The 21,919-nt window shown below is 42.5% G+C and overlaps 1 protein-coding gene across 9 annotated transcripts in view; it reads right to left on the bottom strand.

The window, feature by feature from the left end:
- Positions 1-21,429, bottom strand: part of LOC110494846 (E3 ubiquitin-protein ligase makorin-2) — a 76,602-nt gene extending 55,173 nt beyond the window's left edge. For 2 of the 9 annotated variants that reach the window (XM_090206539.1, XM_090206537.1), the window contains exons 1-2: positions 21,124-21,234; positions 5,489-6,220 (exon numbers count right to left, since the gene is read on the bottom strand). In XM_090206539.1, the coding sequence (XP_090062665.1) occupies positions 5,489-5,802 (314 nt within the window). In that variant the 5' untranslated portion in view covers positions 5,803-6,220; positions 21,124-21,234. Of the gene's footprint in view, positions 1-591; positions 2,408-5,488; positions 6,221-21,123 lie in introns of those variants that run through there. The other 7 variants (XM_090206541.1, XM_090206546.1, XM_090206538.1 and 4 more) reach the window with 6 other exon arrangements.
- Positions 21,430-21,919: the final 490 nt, after the last annotated feature.

Here is a 21,919-nt window from a genome sequence, read left to right as displayed (position 1 = left end):
CTGGTGGTTCCTTTTAACATGAGTCTTCAATATTCCCAGGTAAGACGTTTTAGGTTGTAGTTATTATAGGAATTATAGGACTATTTCCCTATATAACATTTGTATTTCATTAACCTTTGACTATTGGATGTTCTTATAGGCACTTTAGTATTGCCAGTGTAACAGTATAGCTTCCGTCCCTCTCCTCGCTCCTCCCTGGGCTCGAACCAGGAACACAACGACAACAGCCACCCTCGAAGCAGCGTTACCCATGCAGAGCAAGGAGAACAACCACTCCAAGTCTCAGAGCGAGTGACGTTTGAAAAGCAATTAGCGCACACCCCGCTAACTAGCTAGCCATTTCACATCGGTTACACCAGCCTCATAAACAGCGCAATGCTTGACGCACAACGAAGAGCTGCTGACAAAACGCAACGAAGTGCTGTTTGAATGAATGTTTACGAGCCTGCTGCTGCCTACCACCGCTCAGTCAGACTTGTATGCTCAGTCAGATTATATGCAACGCAGGACACGCTAGATAAACTAGTAATATCGTTAACTAGTGGTTATGATTTTTTTATAAGATAAGTTTAATGCTAGCTAGCAACTTACCTTGGCTTACTGCATCCGCGTAACAGGCAGTCTCCTTGGAGTGCAACGAGAGGCAGGTGGTTATAGCGTTGGACTAGTTAACTATAAGGTTGCAAGATTGGATCCCCCGAGCTGACAAGGTGAAAATCTGCCGTTCTGCCCCTGAACGAGGCAGTTAACCCACCGTTCCTAGGCCGTCATTGAAAATAAGAACGTGTTCTTAACTGACTTGCCTAGTTAAATAAAAAGGTATAAAAATAATAATATATATATATATATTTTTTCTTTAAATCGGCGCCAAAAATACTGATTTACGATTGTTATGAAAACTTGAAATCGGCCCTAATTAATCGGCCATTCCGATTAATCGGTCAACCTCTCACACACGCGCGTCAAAAGTGTGGACACGCCTACTCATCCAAGGGTTTTTCTTTATTTTTACTATTTTCTACATTGTAGAATAATAGTGAAGACATCAAAACTATGAAATAACACATATGGAATAATGTAGTAACCAAAAAAAGTGTTAAACAAATCAAATATGATTTATATTTGAGATTCTTCAAAGTAGTCACCCTTTGCCTTGATGACAGCTTTGCACACTCTTACAATTCTTTCAACCAGCTTCACCTGGAATGCTTTTCCAACAGTCTTGAAGAAGTTCCCACATATGCTGAGCACTTGGCTGCTTTTCCTTTGCTCTGCGGTCCAACTCATCTCAATTGGGTTGAGGTCTGGTGATTGTGGAGGCCAGGTCATCTGATGCACTACTCCATCACTCTCCTTGGTGAAATAGCTCTTACACAGCCTGGAGGTGTGTTTTGGGTCATTGTCCTGTTAAAAAAAATATATATATAGTCCCACTAAACGCAAACCAAATGGGATGTTGTATCGCTGCAGAATGCTGTGGTTGCCATGCTGGTTAAGTGTGCCTTGAAATCTAAATAAATCAGTGTCACCAGCAAAGCACCCCCACACCATCTTCATGCTTCATGGTGGGAACAACACATGTGGAGATCATCCGTTCACCTACTCGGTGTCTCACAAAGACACGACGGTTGGAACCAAAAATCTCAAATTTGGACTCATCAAACCAAAGACAGATTTTCCACAGGTATAAATGTCCATTGCTCGTGTTTCTTGGCCTAAGCAAGTCTCTTCTTATTGGTGTCCTTTAGTAGAGGATTCTTTGCAGCAATTCGACCAATAATGCCCGATTCACAGTCTCCTCTGAACAGTTTCTGTTGAGATGTCTGTTACTTGAACTCTGTGAAGCATTTATTTGTGCTGCAATATGAGGTGCAGTTAACTAATGAACCTATCATCTGCAGCAGAGGTAACTCTGGGTCTTCCTTTCCTGTGGCGGTCATCATGAGAGCCAGTTTCATCATTGTGTTTGATGGTTTTTGCGACTGCACTTAAAGAATATTTCAAAGTTCTTGAAATGTTCCAGATTGACTGACCTTCATGTCTTAAAGTAATGATGGACTGACCTTCATGTCCTTAAGTAGTGATGGACTGACCTTCATGTCTTATAGTAATGATGGACTGTCATTTCTCGTTGCTTATTTCAGCTGTTCTTGCTATAATATGGACTTAGTCATTAACCAAATAGGGTTATCTTCTGTATACCACCCCTACCTTGTCACAACACAACTGATTGGCTCAAATGCATTAAGAAAATACATTTCACAAATGAACTTAACATATCACATTTTATTAGTCACATACACATGGCTAGCAGATGTTATTGCGGTTGTAGCGAAATGCTTGTGCTTCTAGTTCCGACTGTGCAGAAATATCTAACAAGTAATTAGCAATTTCACAACATATACCCAATACACACAAATCTAAGCAAAGAATGGAATTAAGAATATATAAATATATGGACGATCAATGTCAGAGCGGCATAGACTAAGACACAGTAGAATAGAATACAGTATATTCTATATATAATATATATAATACAGTATATAATACAATAGAATACGAGATGAGTAAAGCATGATACGTTTTTTTTGACACCTTTATTTAACTAGGCAAGTCAGTTAAGATCAAATTCTTATTTACAATGATGGCCTACCACAGCCGACAATGGGCCAATTGGGACTCCCAATCACGGCCGGATGTGATGCAGCCTGGATTCGAACCAGGGACTGCAGTGACAGTATGGAGATATTATTAAAGTGACTAGTGTTCAATTTATTAAAGTGGCCAATGATTTCAAGTCTGTGTATATGAGAAGCAGCCTCTCTGTGCTAGTGGTAGCTATTTAACAGTCTGATGGCCTTGAGACAGCTGTTTCCCTGTCTCTCAGTCCCAGCTTCGATGCACCTTTACTGATCTCGCCTTCTGGATGGTAGCAGGGTGAACAGGCAGTAGCTCGGGGGGTTGTTGTCCTTGATGACCTTTTTGGCCTTCCTGTGACATCGGGTGCTGTAGGTGTCCTGGAGAGCAGGTAGTTTGCCCCTGGTGATGCGTTGTGCAGACCGCACCAACCTCTGGAGAACCCTGCAGTTGAGGGCTGTACAGTTGCCCTACCAGGCGGTGATACAGCCTGACAGGATGCTCTCAATTGCGCATCTGTAAAAGCTTGTGAGGGTTTTAGGTGACAAGCCAAATTTCTTCAGCCTCCTGAGGTTGAAGAGGCGCTGTTGTGCCTTCACCACACTGTCTGTGTGGGTGGACCATTTCAGTTGGTCTGTGATGTGTACGCCGAGGAACTTGAAGCTTTCCACCTTCTCCACTGCTGTCCCGTCGATGTGGATAGGGGGGTGCTCCCTCTGCTGTTTCCTGAAGTCCACGATCATCTCCTTTGTTGATGTTAAGTGAGAGGTTGTTTTCCTGACACCACACTCTGAGAGCCCTCACCTCCTCCCTGTAGGCGGTCTCGTCGTTGCTGGTAATCAAGCCTACCACTGTTGTGTCATCTGCAAACTTGATGATTGAGTTGGAGGCATGCTTAGTCATGGGTGAACAGGGAGTACAGTTGGGGGCTGAGTACACACTTTTATGGGTCCCAGTGTTGAGGATCAGCGAAGTGGAGATCTTGTTTCCTACCTTCACCACCTGGGGGTGGCCCGTCAGGAAGTTCAGGACCCAATTGCACAGGGCAGGGTTCAGACACAGGGTCTCAAGCTTAATGATGAGCAGCATTCCTCATCCAGATGGGATAGGGCAGTGTGACGGCGACTGCATCGTCTGTGGACCTATTTGGGCGGTAAGCAAATTGAAGTGGGTCTAGAGTGACAAGTAAGATGATCCTTGACTAGTTTCTCAAAACACTTCATGATGACAGAAGTGAGTGCTACGGGGCGATAGTCATTTATTTCAGTTACCTTTGCATTCTTAGGTACAGGAACAATGGTCGCCATCTTGAAGCATGTGAGGACAGCAGACTGGCATAGGGAGAGATTTAATATGGCAGTAAACACACCAGCCAACTAACTGGTCTGCACATGCTCTGAGAACGTGGCTAGGGATGCCTTCTGGGCTGGCAGCCTTGCGAGAGTTAACATGTTTAAATTTCTTACTCACATCGGCCACAGAGAAGGAGAGCCCACAGTCCTTGGTAGTGTGCCGAGTCGGTGGCCCTGTGTTATCCTCAAAGCGGGCAAAGAAGGTGTTTAGCTTGGCCGGAAGCAAGATGTTGGTGTCCGCGACGTGGCTGGTTTTCCTTTCGTAGTCCGTGATTGTCTGTAGACCCTGCCACATACTTCTCGTGTCTAAGCTGTTGAATTGCAACTCCACTTAGTCTCTATACTCAACAGGGAATACCTGTTAATTGAAATGCATTCCAGGTGACTACCTCATGAAGCTGGTTGAGAGAATGCCAAGCGTGTGCAAAGCTGTCATCAAGGCAAAGGGTGATTACTTTGAAGAATCTCAAATATAAAACATTTAGATTTATTTAACACTTTTTTGTTATTACATGATTCCATGTGTTATTTCGTAATTTTGATGTCTTCACTATTATTCTACAATGTAGAAAATAGTCAAAATAAATAGAACCCCCCCCCCCCCCACACACACACACACACACTTTGAAATTGTGGTGCCAGTGTAGGCCAGTGACAACAAAAAAATTCTCATTTAAAAAAAAATTGAATTCAAGCTGCAACACAACAAAAAGTGGAATAACTCAAGGGGTGTGAATACTTTCTGAAGGCACGGTTTAGTCTAGTGAGTGTGCGTAGGATTAGTGTAAGAGCGAATCAGTGCAGATAGTCAATTAATGGTACTCAAACTAATTAGCAGTCCAGCTATTTAGCAGTCTTATGGCTTGGGGGGTATAAGCTGTCATGGATCCTCCGGTACTGTTTGCCGGATGGAAGCAGAGTGAACAGTTGATGGATGGGTGGCTGGAGTCTTTGGGAATTTTTCGGGCCTTCCTCTGATGCCGCCTGATATAAAGTTCCTGGATGGCAGAGAGCTCGGCACCAATGATGTACTGGGCTGTCCGCACCACCAGCTGTAGCTCTTTTATTTTTTTATTTGTTTTTACCTTTATTTAACTAGGCAAGTCAGTTAAGAACACATTCTTATTTTCAATGACGGTCTAGGAACAGTGGGTTAACTGCCTTGTTCAGGGGCATAATGACAGATTTTGACCTTGTCAGCTCGGGGATTCGATCTTGCAACCTTCTGGTTACTAGTCCAACGCTCTAACCACTAGGCTATCTGCCTCTCTTTGCGGTCAAGGACGATGCATTTGCCATATCCAAGCGGTGATGAAGCCAGTCAAGATGCTCTCAATGGCGCAGCTGTTGAACTTGAGGATGCGGGGGCCCATGCCACATTTTTTCAGCCTCTTGAGGGGGAAGCGGCGCTGTCATGCCCTCTTCATGACGGTGTGGGTGTGTGTGTACCATGTTAGTTCGTTAGTGATGTGGACGCCAAGAAACTCGAAGCTACTGACCTGCTCCACAACAGCCTTGTTAATGTGTATGGGGCGTGCTCTCCCCTCTTTCTCCTATGGTCCACAATCAGCTCCTTGGTCTTACTGATGTTGAGGGAGAGGTTGTTGTCCTGGAACCACACTGCTAAGTCTCTGACCTCCTCCCTGTAGGCTGAATCATTGCCGTCGGTGATCAGGCCTACCACCGTCGTGTCGTTAGCAAACTTAATGATGGTGTTGGAGTCCTGAGTGGCCAGACAGTCATGGGTGAACAGGGAGTACAGGAAGTGACTAGGCACACACCCCTGAGGGGCCCCCATGTTGAGGGTCAACATGGCGTAGTTGCCTACCCTCACCACCTGGGGCCGGCCCGTCAGGAAGTCCAGGATCTAGTCACAGAGGGATGGGTCAGTCCCAGGGTTCCTAGCTTGGTAATTAGCTGGGAAGGGACTATTGTGTTGAATGCTGAACTGTAGTCTATGAACAGCATTCTCACATAGTTGTGTCCCCTCGTCCAGGTGGGAGAGGGCAGTGTGAAGCGCAACTGAGGTTGCATCATCTTTGGAATGCGAATTGGAGTGGGTCTAGGGTGTCTGGGATGATGGTGTTGAAGTGTGTCATAATCAGCCGTTCAAAGCCCTTCATAATTACAGATGTGAGTCCTACAGGGCAACAGTCATTTAGGCAGGTTACCTTGGAGCGCTTGGGAACAGGGACAATGATGGTCAGCTTGAAACATGTTGGGATTACAGACTAGGACAAAGACAGATTGAAAATCACATGATTAAATAGCTATATTATTGGTTCTTTGTTCTCTCATGTCCAAATATTAATGTTTTCTGGAACCCGACAGCTTCACTGGAATGATCAAACGGCAAGAGACAAACAGGTCGTATAGGCACGGTTTAATTGAGACTCTTCACAGGTAGGCTGGTAGTATTTTTCTGAAATGATTATTTTTCACCTGATTTACAGTACACCTGTCTTAACTGAAAATTGACATACATTTCATTAGCTGGCTAAGGTTAGCATGCTAGCTAGCTACACTGACAGCTGTCAGGCTAAGGTTAGCATGCTAGCTAGCTACACTGACAGCTGTCAGTCAGTGGCCTATTTGTGGTTATTTCTCTGCTAAATGTGGAAATCCCCACAACTTTCCCACTTCCAATTCCTGAATATATATTTGCAGCCTGCATCAGTCTTAGAGGTGGAACCCAAAAAATAATTTCCACTCTTGGACAGGAACTACTGGAAATGGGTGCAGCAACTTCCTCTTAGGACGGCCTTTTAGTAATCCAACAATGTGTACGCCGCCATCTTGTCTATTTCAAATCTCTCATTGATCAAGACAGGCAAGTGTCATCATGGCGAGGCACTTTGGGGTGGACCCAATTGTCTCACTCAATGAGAAGATTTGAAATGGACAGATGGCGGCGTACACATTGTTGGATTACATAGAGGAAAATGCATTTTATAAATTCAAATGCGCCACCTGCAACTAGACACCGACATTTTAAAAGATACATGTTTGGCCGAAACGAGAACAAAGATAGTATCGCCAAGTTAAGGTTGGCCGAAAATTCTCTGTGCTACATCACAGTACCTAACTTGTAACTCCCAGTAATGGACACCATAAATCTTTGGTTAAATCACATGATCTGTTGTAACAATCTGTAGCTGCACTTTTTATAGCCTAGGCAGCCAATAGCGGGCAGTAGATCTGCACTATCTAGGATTGATGTGGATTCCAGGCAATACACTGGTGTTCCGGCTTGTACATAAAGCATTCAGGCTGCAAAGGAATCACTTTCCTCCTTAACGTCCTAATAAAACCAGTTTTCCATTAACTTAGGACGTTGCACACCCTTGGCTGGACGTGGTGTGCAACATCCTAAATTGTCCGAAAATGGTGGACATTTTTTTTTATTAAGACAGTGCACATTTTTCCAATTTTTTTCCCCCAACAGCTGCCATTATAGCTAGATAGGGAGGGAAATTATGTGTTTGCAGTAGAGGTTGACCGATTAATCGGAATGGCTGATTAATTAGGGCCGTTTTCAAGTTTTCATAACAATCGGAAATCGGTATTTTTGGGCGCCGATTTACGTTTTTTAAATTTTATTTTAATTTTTATACCTTTTATTTAACTAGGCAAGTCAGTTAAGAACACATTCTTATTTTCAATGACTGCCTAGGAACTGTTGGTTAACTGCCTTGTTCAGGGGCAGAACAACAGATTATTACCTTGTCAGCTCAGGGGTTCCAGTCCTGCAACCGCACAGTTAACTAGTCCAACGCTCTAACCATTGCACTCCACGAGTAGCCTGCCTGTTACGCTAATGTAGTAGAAGCCAAGGTAAATTGCTAGCTAGCATTAAACTTATCTTATAAAAGACAATCAATCATAATCACTAGTTATAACTACTAATCCAGTTTAGCAGGCAATATCAACCAGGTGAAAGTGTCACTTCTCTTGCGTTCATTGCACGCAGAGTCAGGGTATATGCAACAGTTTGGGCTGCCTGGCTTATTGCAAACTAATTTGCCAGAATTTTACGTAATTATGACATACATTGACTTAGGGATGCCACCCGTTAGATAAAATACCGAACGGTTCCGTATTTCACTGAAATAATAAACTTTTTGTTTTCGAAATGATAGTTTCCGGATTTGATCATATTAATGACCAAATTAAGTCTGATTTGATAGAGCAGTCTGACTGAGCAGCAGCAGGCCCTTAATCATTCATTCAAACAGCACTTTCGTGCGTTTCACCAGCAGCTCTTCACAAGCACAGCGCTGTGTATGACTTCAAGCCTATCAGCCTAATGGCTGGTGTAACCAATGTGAAATGGCTAGCTAGTTAGCTGTGGGTGCGCTAATACTGTTTCAAACGTCACTCGCTTTTAGATTTGGAGTAGTTATTCCCCTTGCGCTGCAAGGGGAGCGATGGGTAACGATGCTTCGAGTGTGGCTGTTGTCTATGTGTTCCTGGTTCGAGCCCAGGTAGGGGCAAGGAGGGGGACGGAAGCTATACTGTTACACTGGCAATAGTATAGTGCCTATAAGAACATCCAATAGTCAAAGGTATATGAAATACAAATGGTATAGAGCAGGGGTGTCAAACTCAAATACCCAGTGGGCCAAAATGTAAAACCTGAACAAAGTCACGGGCCAACATTGAACAAATTAACCTTTTAATATGGACCCAAACAAGTTTTGCTTTAACATTGAATATGGAACAAGCATCGCTTATTACCATACAATATATAATTTAATAGTGGAGACATGCAAAATCGAATTTCAAATGAAAAAACACATCAATGGCATTCATTTATTAAATAAATCAAATTTAAATAAAAATTGTATGCCTCTTTTCTATTTGCAGCCAACTGATTTTGAATACCAAAATAAACTTTTACCACTGGCTAATAATTTTACAAATAAAATGATAATAAATCAATCAACCATTCAAGCCCATGCCTTGTAGCAAGAAAAAGTGCATAAAGAAAACGTTAATTATTGCACACTGGTCTAATCTGATGTGCCCAAGCCAGATACCTGGCATCTCTTCTTGGATGCTAGTTCATCAATGTCTGGGCTCAAGCTCTGAGCTGAAGAAATCCTCAGTATCGAGCGAAGATGTTCATCAGTCAGACGTCTCCTGTGAGTTGTTTTGGTCATCTTCATCGAGGAGAAAAGTTGCTCCTACGATAAGTGCTGCCGAACATGGAGAGCATCTGAGCAGCTTGGGTGCGGAGCTGAGGCATTGTGTCAGGGATGAACCGTGGAAACTGTGCGGCGCCCACAGCATCATACTTTGACTTCAGCGTGTCGTTGCACTGGAGTTCAATCAGCTCCATTTGGATGTTGGTTGGTGCATTTTCCACATCAACTGCGAAGGGATTACTAAGCAGTTCAAACTTGCATTTCTGGGCATCGAAGTCGGCAAATCGCCGGCTAAACTCAGCGGCGAGAACACTGAGTTTTTCAGCAAACTGTGCGCATGGGAACACGGCGGTAGAGATCTGCGCTTTTATGGATTGGCAGCAGGGAAAATGGCAAGGGTTTCCTTGCAGCATCTGATTCTCCCACAGGCACAGTTTAGTTTTGAAGGCCCTCACTGCAGCGTACATGTCTGTGATGATGCGCCCCCGCCCCTGAAGCTGCAGGTTCAGCGCATCGAGATGGCTCGAGATGTCACAGAGAAAGGCCAGCTCACACAGGAACTTTTGCTCCCGGAGCTCTGCTGTATCCTTCCCTTTGGTTTCCAGGAATTGACATATTTCCTCAGGCAGCTCGAAACATCTGTTCAGTACTTTTCCTCTGCTTAGCCATCTCACCTCTGTGTGATACGGCACGTCTGCGTATTCCGAACCACACTCCTCCAGAAAAGATTTAAACTGGCGGTGATTTAGACCTTTGGCTCTTATAAAGTTAACTACCTGTGTTACTGTGGTCATAACATGTTCCATCTTTAGGGCTTTGGCACACAGTGCTTCCTGATGTATGATGCAGTGGTAAACAGTTAGCTCACCAGCACAGTTCTCTTCCCGCATCTTCTCCCGAACCATGCCCACCAGTCCACTCTTTTTACCGCACATCGCTGGCGCACCATCTGTCGTTAATCCAACGAGTTTATCCCACGGCAGCTTTATTTCAGTTACAGTTCCTCAAAGATTTCCTTTCCTGTGGTTGTGCCATGCATTGATTTGAATCCTAATAGCTCCTCCGTAACACACAGATTTGAGTCCACTCCACGGATGAAGACTGACAGCTGAGCAGTATCAGATGCGTCGCAGCTCTCATCCACAGCGAGGGAGAACGCAACAAAATCCCTTTTCCATCAGCTGGTCATACAGATTGGTGGCAAGATCACATGTGCGATCAGCTACTGTGTTCCTGCTCAGGCTCACGTTTGAAAATGCTTGTTTTTTCTCTGGGCATACGAGGTCACAAACCTTCATCATGCACTTTTTCATGAACTCTCCCTCATTAAAGGGCCGGGCTGATTTTGCGATCTCTGCTGCCACTATATAACTAGCCTTTACAGCAGCCTCGCTTTGTGATGTGGCTTTTTTAAACATATTCTGTTGTGAAACCAAACTTATTTTCATCTCCTCTACTTTCTGGCTCCTTTGAGTCATGTCCAGGTCCTTGTATTTGTCATGGTGTTTCGTTTCATAGTGTCGTCTAATGTTGTACTCCTTACTTACAGCCACGTTGACTCCACAAACAAGACAAACAGGTTTGTCTTTTACATATGTAAACAGATATTCTGCCTCCCACTTGTCCAGAAAGCTCCTGTTTTCTGCCTTTCTTTTTGACATTTTTGGGAAGGGTTAGCTCGCTGACAGTTGTAGCGTCTATGTTGCTATGACTACTGTCACAGAGGAGAGAGCGTTTCTGGGTCCTGTCCTGATTGGCGCGCGAAAACAGCAGAGCATTATGGGATTCGTAGTAATAGTGGTGAATGCGCTGTATAATACCGGCGGGCCAGCTCTAGTAGTAATTTGGTATTGTCTCGCGGGCCAAATATAATTACCCCGCGGGCCAAATTTGGCCCACGGGCCAGAGTTTGACACCCATGGTATAGAGAGAAATAGTCCTATAAATACTATATTACCTACAACCTAAAACCTCTTACCTTGGAATATTGAAGTCTCATGTTAAAAGGAACCACAAACTTTCATATGTTCTCATGTTCTGAGCAAGGAACACATTTTTACATGGCACATATTACTTTCTTCTCCAACACTTTGTTTTTGCATTATTTAAACCAAATTGAACATGTTTTATTATTTATTTGAGGCTAAATTGAGTTTATTGATGTTTTATATTAAGTTAAAATAAGTGTTAATTCAGTATTGTTGCAATTGTCATTATTACAAAAAAAAAAAAATGGGCGATTAATCGTTATTGGCTTTTTTGGTCCTCCAATAATCGGTATCGGTGTTGAAAAATCATAATCGGTCGACCTTTAGTTTGCAGCCTGAATTGAGGATGCTTTATATAAGCCTGGACAATAGAACAAGTCAAAATTCACCCAAGGCTAAAAAAAAACGGCAAAAGAAAGTTGGCTAAGCTGAAACATTAGCGCGAGTCCACAGCAAATGAATGGAATCGAATGTTAGCCGAGCCTGTTTTGACTGGAGTGATGCTTCGGAATTCCATTTCACCTAAATAGCACAAAAAAAATGTATCTCCTTTTATTTCCCACTACAATCTGTTTGTCGGACAAAATAGGAAGAAAAAAAAAAAAAAAACTTGTGTATAAAGTAAACATCTGTACCTTGATGGTGTCAACTGTGTTTGTCTGCGTAATGAGAAAGCAGGGAAAAAAATGAAAACTTTGGACTATTTCTGGTTTAGTGATCAGTGACAACTGAGCTCGCTGCCTAAACTTAGATAATTACAAAGAGGAGATTCTCCTGATTAAAATGGTGCCTGACTTGAAAAAAATCTAAATATACATAGTGAGATACAGTGCCTTGCGAAAGTATTCGGCCCCCTTGAACTTTGCGACCTTTTGACACATTTCAGGCTTCAAACATAAAGATATAAAACTGTATTTTTTTGTGAAGAATCAACAACAAGTGGGACACAATCATGAAGTGGAACGACATTTATTGGATATTTCAAACTTTTTTAACAAATCAAACTGAAAAATTGGGCGTGCAAAATTATTCAGCCCCCTTAAGTTAATACTTTGTAGCGCCACCTTTTGCTGCGATTACAGCTGTAAGTCGCTTGGGGTATGTCTCTATCAGTTTTGCACATCGAGAGACTGAAATTTTTTCCCATTCCTTCTTGCAAAACAGCTCGAGCTCAGTGAGGTTGGATGGAGAGCATTTGTGAACAGCAGTTTTCAGTTCTTTCCACAGATTCTCGATTGGATTCAGGTCTGGACTTTGACTTGGCCATTCTAACACCTGGATATGTTTATTTTTGAATCATTCCATTGTAGATTTTGCTTTATGTTTTGGATCATTGTCTTGTTGGAAGACAAATCTTCATCCCAGTCTCAGGTCTTTTGCAGACTCCATCAGGTTTTCTTCCAGAATGGTCCTGTATTTGGCTCCATCCATCTTCCCATCAATTTTAACCATCTTCCCTGTCCCTGCTGAAGAAAAGCAGGCCCAAACCATGATGCTGCCACCACCATGTTTGACAGTGGGGATGGTGTGTTCAGCTGTGTTGCTTTTACGCCAAACATAACGGTTTGCATTGTTGCCAAAAAGTTCCATTTTGGTTTCATCTGACCAGAGCACCTTCTTCCACATGTTTGGTGTGTCTCCCAGGTGGCTTGTGGCAAACTTTAACCGACACTTTTTATGGATATCTTTAAGAAATGGCTTTCTTCTTGCCACTCTTCCATAAAGGCCAGATTTGTGCAATATACGACTGATTGTTGTCCTATGGACAGAGTCTCCCACCTCAGCTGTAGATCTCTGCAGTTCATCCAGAGTGATCATGGGCCTCTTGGCTGCATCTCTGATCAGTCTTCTCCTTGTATGAGCTGAAAGTTTAGAGGGACGGCCAGGTCTTGGTAGATTTGCAGTGGTCTGATACTCCTCCTCAATATTATCGCTTGCACAGTGCTCCTTGGGATGTTTAAAGCTTGGGAAATCTTTTTGTATCCAAATCCGGCTTTAAACTTCTTCACAACAGTATCTCGGACCTGCCTGGTGTGTTCCTTGTTCTTCATGATGCTCTCTGCGCTTTTAACGGACCTCTGAGACTATCACAGTGCAGGTGCATTTATACGGAGACTTGATTACACACAGGTGGATTGTATTTATCATCATTAGTCATTTAGGTCAACATTGGATCATTCAGAGATCCTCACTGAACTTCTGGAGAGAGTTTGCTGCACTGAAAGGGGCTGAATAATTTTGCACGCCCAATTTTTCAGCTTTTGATTTGTTAAAAAAGTTTGAAATATCCAATAAATGTCATTCCACTTCATGATTGTGTCCCACTTGTTGTTGATTCTTCACACAAAAATACAGTTTTATATCTTTATGTTTGAAGCCTGAAATGTGGCAAAAGGTCGCAAAGTTCAAGGGGGCCGAATACTTTCGCAAGGCACTGTATTTGGTGAAATAGACCGGCATGCATCTCCATAGGAAAACAATGGGGGGAGCTCAGCGTTCCAAGGGCAAAAAGTATTTTGGGCTAGCATTGGATGACAACAGAGCTCGCTGCCCAGACTTACATGATTAGAAAGAGGAGATTCTCATGATTAAAATGGTGTCCGACTTTAAAAAAAATTGAAATATGCACATTGCGAGATATTTCCATATAGGAAACAATGGGACGACCAGAGTTCAATGAGTCATTTTTTGTTGTTGTTTACAATTTAACTACCAGCAACGTGGGCAGGTCTCACATCATGACCACACCCACACTGCAAAATAAATGTACACATACACGTTATTAAATTATTGCTTGCGCGCCTCAGCGAGAGAATGCGTGGTCAGGCGTTAAAATAGAATTGTGATGCTCAACACGCTGCAAGTCCAGCCTCTCCCATCTCCTCATTGACACCGGTTATATTGCACTCCACGAGGAAACTACTGTGGCAGGCTGACCACCTGTTACGCGAGTACAGCAAGGAGCCAAGGTAAGTTGCTAGCATTAAACTTATCTTATAAAAAAAACAATCAATATTCACTAATTAACTACACATGGTTGATATGAATTAACTAGCTTGTCCTGTGTTGCATATAATCAATGCGGTGCCTGTTAATTTGTCATCGAATCACAGCCTACTTCGCCAAACGGGTGATGATTCGCGGGGAAAAAAAAGCACAATCGTTGCACAAATGTACCTAACCATAAACATGCCTTTCTTTTTCTTTTCTTTTTTTAAACCTGCGTATTTAGTTAAAAGAAATTCATGTTAACAGGCAATATTAACTAGGGAAATTGTGTCTCTTCTCTTGCGTTCATTGCACGCAGAGTCAGGGTATATGCAATAGGTTGGGCCGCCTGGCTCGTTGCAAACTAATTTGCAAGATTTTTACATAATATTGCAGGTTGTGCCATGTAACAGCAACATTTAGACTTAGGGTTACCAACCGTTAGATAAAATACGTAACGGTTCCGTATTTCACAGAAAGAATAAACGTTTTATTTTCGAAATGATAGTTTCCATATGATAGTGACCATATCAATGACCTAAGGCTCGTATTTCTGTGTTTATTATAATTAAGTCTGATTTGACATTTGATAGAGCAGTCTGACTGAGCGGTGGTAGGCAGCAGCAGGCACGTAATCATTTAGTCAAACAGAAGCTCATAGCTCATAGAAGCGCAATGCTGGGATGAACAGCGCTGTTTATGACTTCAAGCCTATCAACTCCCGAGATTAGGCTGGCAATACTAAAGTACCTATTACAACATCCAATAGTCAAAGATATGAAATACAAATGGTATAGAGAGAAATAGTTATAATTGCTAATTCTTATTAAATAATTTTTTCTTTACATAGTTGAATGTGCTGACAACAAAATCACACAAAAATTCTCAATGGAAATCAAATTTATCAACCCATGGAAGTCTGGATTTGGAGTCACACTCAAAATTAAAGTGGAAAACCACACTACAGGCTGATCCAACTTTGATGTAATGTCCTTAAAACAAGTCAAAATGAGGCTCAGTAGTGTGTGTGGCCTCCACGTGCCTGTATGACCTCCTACAATGCCTGGGCATGCTCCTGATGAGGTGGCGGATGGTCTCCTGAGGGATCTCCTCCCAGACCTGAAGCATCCGCCAACTCCTGGACAGTGCAACGTGGTGTTGGTGGATGGAGCGAGACATGATGTCCCAGATGTGCTCAATTGGATTCAGGTCTGGGGAACGGGCGGGCCAGTCCATAGCGTCAATGCCTTCCTCTTGCAGGAACTGCTGACACACTCCAGCCACATGAGGTCTAGCATTATCTTGCATTAGGAGGAACCCAGGGTCAACCACACCAGCATATGGTCTCACAAGGGGTCTGAGGATCTCATCTCGGTACCTAATGGCAGTCAGGCTACCTCTGGCAAGCAAATGGAGGGCTGTGCGGCCCCCCAAAGAAATGCCACCCCACACCATGACTGACCAAACCGGTCATGTTGGAGGATGTTGCAGGCAGCAGAACGTTCTCCACGGCATCTCCAGACTGTCACGTTTTTCAGGGCTCTGGCAGTGCTCCTCCTTGCACAAAGGCGGAGGTAGCGGTCCTGCTGCTGGGTTGTTGCCCTCCTACGGCCTCCTCCACGTCTCCTGATGTATTGGCCTGTCTCCTGGTAGCACCTCCATGCTCTGGACACTACGCTGACAGACACAGCAAACCTTCTTGCCACAGCTCACATTGATGTCCCATCCTGGATGAGCTGCACTACCTGAGTCACTGGGTTGTAGACTCCATTTCATGCTACCACTAGAGTGAAAGCACCGCCAGCATTCAAAAGTGACCAAAACATCAGCCAGGAAGCATAGGAACTGAGAAGTGGTCTGTGGTTACCACCTGCAGAACCACTCCTTTATTGGGGGTGTCTTGCCAATTGCCTATAATTTCCACCTGTTGTCTATTCCATTTGCACAACAGCATGTGGAATGTATTGTCAATCAGTGTTGCTTCCTAAGTGGACAGTTTGATTTCACAGAAGTGTGATTGACTTGGAGTTACATTGTGTTGTTTAAGTGTTCCCTTTATTTTTTTGAGCAGTGTTTATACATACACACACACACACACACAAATATACACATATATATACAAATATATATACAGTGGGGCAAACAAGTATTTAGTCAGCCACCAATTGTGCAAGTTCTCCCACTTAAAAAGATGAGGCCTGTAATTTATCATAGGTACACTTCAACTATGACAGACAAAATGAGAAAAATTCCAGAAAATCACATTGTAGGATTTTGAATGAATTTATTTGCAAATTATGGTGGAAAATAAGTATTTGGTCACCTACAAACAAGCAAGATTTCTGGCTCTCACAGACCTGTAACTTCTTCTTTAAGAGGCTCCTCTGTCCTCCACTCGTTACCTGTATTAAATGGCACCTGTTTGAACTTGTTATCAGTATAAAAGACACCTGTCCACAACCTCAAACAGTCACACTCCAAACTCCATTATGGCCAAGACCAAAGAGCTGTCAAAGGACACCAGAAACAAAATTGTAGACCTGCACCAGGCTGGGAAGACTGAATCTGCAATAGGTAAGCAGCTTGGATTGAAAAATGTGTGGGGTCAAAATGATCACAAGAACGGTGAGCAAAAATCCCAGAACCACACGGGGGGACCTAGTGAATGACCTGCAGAGAGCTGGGACCAAAGTCTACCATCAGTAACACACTACGCCGCCAGGGACTCAGATCCTGCAGAGCCAGACGTGTCCCCCTGCTTAAACCAGTACATGTCCAGGCCCGTCTGAAGTTTGCTAGATAGCATTTAGATGATCCAGAAGAAGATTGGGAGAATGTCATATGGTCAGATGAAACCAAAATATAACTTTTTGGTAAAAACTCAACTCGTCGTGTTTGGAGGACAAAGAATGCTGAGTTGCATCCAAAGAACACCATACATACTGTGAAGCATGGGGGTAGAAACATCATGCTTTGGGGCTGTTTTTCTGCAAAGGGACCAGGACGACTGATCCGTGTAAAGGAAAGAATGAATGGGGCCATGTATCGTGAGATTTTGAGTTAAAACCTCCTTCCATCAGCAAGGGCATTGAAGATGAAACGTGGCTGGGTCTTTCAGCATGACAATGATCCCAAACACACCGCCCGGGCAACGAAGGAGTGGCTTCGTAAGAAGCATTTCAAGGTCCTGGAGTGGCCTAGCCAGTCTCCAGATCTCAACCCCATAGAAAGTCTTTGGAGGGAGTTGAAAGTCCGTGTTGCCCAGCAACAGCCCCAAAACATCACTGCTCTAGAGGAGATCTGCATGGAGGAATGGGCCAAAATACCAGCAACAGTGTGTGAAGACTTACAGAAAACGTTTGACCTCTGTCATTGCCAACAAAGGGTATATAACAAAGTATTGAGATAAACTTTTGTTATTGACCAAATACTTATTTTCCACCATAATTTGCAAATAAATTCATTAAAAATCCTACAATGTGATTTTCTGGATTTTTTTTCAGGCCTCTCTCATCTTTTTAAGTGGGAGAACTTGCACAATTGGTGGCTGACTAAATACTTTTTTGCCCCACTGTGTGTGTGTGTGTGTGTGTGTATACATACACACACACACACACACACACACACACACACAGTTGAAGTCAGAAGTTCACATACACCTTAACCAAATACGTTTAAAATCCGTTTTTCACAATGTCTGACATTTAATCCTGGTACAAATCCTGTTTCAGGTCAGTTAGGATCACCACTTTATTTTAAGAATGTGAAATGTCAGAATAATAGTAGAGAGAATGATTTACACATACAGTTGAAGTCGGAAGTTTACATACACTTAGGTTGGAGTCATCAAAACTCGTTTTTCAACCACTCCACAAATTGCTTGTTAACAAACTATAGTCTTGGCAAGTGGGTTAGGACATCTACTTTGTGCATGACACAAGTAATTTTTCCAACAATTGTTTACAGACAGATTATTTCACTGAATCACAATTCCAGTGGGTCAGAAGTTTACATACACTAAGTTGACTGTGGCATTAAACAGCTTGGAAAATTCCAGAAAATTATGTCATGGCTTTGGAAGCTTCTGACATCATTCGAGTCAATTGGAGGTGTACCCGTGGATGTATTTAAAAGCCTACCTTCAAACTCAGTGCCTCCTTGCTTGACATCATGGGAAAATCTAAATAAATCAGCCAAGATCTCAGAAAAAAAAATTGTAGACCTACACAAGTCTGGTTCATCCTTGGGAGCAATTTCCAGATGCCTGAAGGTACAACGTTCCATCTGTACAAACAACAGTACGCAAGTATAAACACTTTGGGACCATGCAGCCGTCATACCGCTCAGGAAGGAGACACGTTCTGTCTCCTAGAGATGAACATACTTTGGTGCAAAAAGTGCAAATCAATCCCAATAACAGCGAAGGACCTTGTGAAGATGCTGGAGGAAACACGTACAAAAGTATCTGTATCCACAGTAAGATCAGTCCTATAATCGGCATAACCTGAAAGGCCGCTCAGCAAGGAAGAAGCCACTGCTCCAAAACCACCATAAAAAAACAGATTACGGTTTGCAACTGCACATGGGGACAAAGATCGTACTTTGGTCTTTGGAAATGTCCTCTGGTCTGACGAAACAAACAGAACTGTTTGGCCATAATGACCATCGTTATGTTTGGAGGAAAAGGGGAGGCTTGCAAGCCAAAGAACACCATCCGAATCATGAAGCACGGGGGTGGCAGCATCATGTTGTGGGGGTGCTTTGCTGCAGTATGGACTGGTGCACTTCATAAAATAGATGGCATCATGATGACGGAAAATTATGTGGATATATTGAAGCAACAAACGGCTTAAGGACAACAAAGTCAAAGTATTGGAGTGGCCATCACAAAGCCCTGACCTCAATCCAATAGAACAAAGCGTGTGCGAGCAAGGAGGCCTACAAACCTGACTCAGTTACACCAGCTCTGTCAGGAGGAATGGGCCAAAATTCACCCAACTTATTGTGGGAAGCTTGTGGAAGCTACCTGAAACATTTGACCCAAATTAAACAATTTAAAGGCAATGCTACCAAATACTAATTGAGTGCATGTAAACTTCTGACCCACTGGGAATGTGATGAAAGAAATAAAAGCTGAAATAAATCACTCTCCTATTATTCTGACATTTCACATTCTTAAAATAAAGTGATGATCCTAACTGACCTAAAACAGGGAATTTTTACTAGGATTAAATGTCAGGAATTGTGAAAAAAGAGATCTTAAATGTATTTGGCTAAGGTGAATGTAAACTTACAACTTCAACTAATATATATATATATATATATATATATATATATATATATATAAATAAATAAATAAATAAATAAATAAATAAATAAATAAAACGGCCGATTTATCGGTATCAGCTTTTTTTGGTCCTCCAATAAATCGGCATCGGTGTTGAAAAATCATAATCAGTTGACCTCTAGTAAAGTTGGTTGCCAACCGCCATATAAAGTCCAAAAAGTAAAAAAAGAAGCCTGAGGAAGGAGGAGAGATGATGAGAAAGGAATTTGGTTTACAGTTTTAACTGTGGATTAATTGTTGGAGTAGAGGACCTTGTGCATTTCAGGTAAAATAACAAACCAATGTTTATATCCCAGGACAAATTAGCTAGCAACAGCAAGCTAGCTAAATTACCATAAACGTTTAATGCATTTTGACTTCTCTCCAAATTAATAGAATTGGTTCAGTTTGTTTTGATATTTACAGCTGCATGTCCTAATCGTGTCTGGTGTGGGGGTACAAAAATCAACATCCGGTCGCGCGCCACCATTCGCACATTGATTTTGTCCCCCTACACCAAACGCAATCACGACACACGGGTTGAAATATCAAAAACTCTGAACCAATTATTTTAATTTGGGGACAGGTCAAAGAGCATTAAACATTTATGGCAATTTAGCTAGCTGGCTTGCAGTTTCTAGCTAATTTGTCCTATTTAGCTAGCTTGCGGTTGCTAGCTAATTTGTCCTGGGATATAAACATTGAGTTATTTTAGCTGAAATGCATAAGGTCCTCCACTCCGACAATTAATCCACTCATAAAACAGTCAACCGAATCATTTCTAGTCATCATTACTAACTTATGGTTACCATGACAACCGACCTAACTTAGTTCATCTTTCAATCAAACACGTGGGTATAACCAATGAGGAGATGGGAGAAGGCAGGACTTGCACCGAGTTCAGCGTCACAAATAGAACTGACTTCTTATTTTAGTGCTTGGCAAAGCAGAGCTCATTGGTGCAATAATTATATAACATGCATGTTTAAATTTATTTTGTAATGCTTGTGGATGCGAGCGGTGTAGTCAGCATGATTGCGAACAATAGCTAAGCAGAAATTGTGACATAGAACAATGGGCTGGGAATAGTACATTCAGAAGGAGAGTTGGTGCCATGGTGCTCAATATAACTAATAGGAGCTGGTAGGGTGAAAAATGCCCTAAAATAAGGCCTGTTTTTCGTGATTACTTCAAAAGTACGGCAAGCAGCTGAGAATTATGGTCATATTATGAAACCGGGCTCCACGGTGGATGCAATGAACTAGTTATCTGAAAAGCTTTGTTAAATGTCATGTGTCCAGCCTATTTATATAAAACCGGTCCAACTCGCGTCATCATCAACCCTAGTTGATTATAATGCAGATCTAGCGCCCACTATCGGCTTCCTAGGCTACACTTTAGTGTTAACTAGCCAACAAAAGCACCAATCGCGTGATCCATGGACATGTTTAATCTGAGCAACACACTACCGCATGTTCTCATATGTCGCACCAGACTGGTCTCAGCTTCAACGCTAACGTTAGAAAGCTAACTAGCAACGGTTAAGAGTTAGCTAATGTTGGCCAGCCAACCAGCCAGCTAGCTAAGAAGCTAGCTAACATTTCCTAATTGCAAGACCGGAAACATCACACAGCTCGAGGCAAGAAACGTACTCAAGGAATAGTAAAACCATTAAACAGTTCTACCTGCAGGTGACTTGCTTCGTGCTCATTTTTGTTCATCAATAACATTGGCGCAACAGTATTTATGTTATCGTTGTCACGTTTGAGTGCAAACCGAAACACCCGCCTATGAACCCCCAGAATCAATTAAAATAAGGTTCCGATGTTAAGGTTCCGGACGCGTTGTTGGCAGACTGGTCGCTGCGGAAATGGCCGAAGCAGAAGTGTCGTTTGAAGCGAAAAGCTGAAAGCACGTCCAGTACAGTTAGCGAGAAAGATTAGTGGACAACAGTGAAGTCTTAGAATTGATTTATTTGGGGAAACTCGTTTGAAGTCAAGAGGATGGTGAAGAAGGCGTTGGGAAAAGTGGATGCAGACAAAGTAACCAGGAGGTGGATGGTGTTATCACTGGAGTCCTGTTGGACATTGATAAACAATATCATAGGCTAAAAATTCCAGAAGTAGTTAAATGCACGTCTAATGACCCGTATGGGGAAAGGGAGCAAAGTGTATCTGTATTACTGATGTTTGATGAGTATTAACCACTATGTAAAGTTGGGATATAAAAAATACATGCCAGAGCATTCGTGCAAACCCCAATGCAATGCAATAAGTGTAAAAAGGGTCAGAGTTTGAGCCCCACATGTTTAGTGTAATCTTATTTATTTTTTGCCTGTTTTGAATGTTATTTTGGCATTAATAGGTGTCAGTATCAGTTTACAAACTGAAAAAAAAACACAATAATAATTTAGTTAATATAGCTGCTAACAAACATGGTCTCTTTTTTGCTGTCTTGAGTAAGGCAGCTCCAAAATGCAAC

The sequence above is a fragment of the Oncorhynchus mykiss genome, chromosome 17 (assembly GCF_057628025.1).
Source record: "Oncorhynchus mykiss isolate SJ-2025 chromosome 17, ASM5762802v1, whole genome shotgun sequence".
Lineage (NCBI taxonomy): Eukaryota > Metazoa > Chordata > Actinopteri > Salmoniformes > Salmonidae > Oncorhynchus > Oncorhynchus mykiss.
The sequence above is the reverse complement of the archived record's forward strand: the minus strand, read 5'-3'. Positions and strand labels throughout refer to the sequence as shown.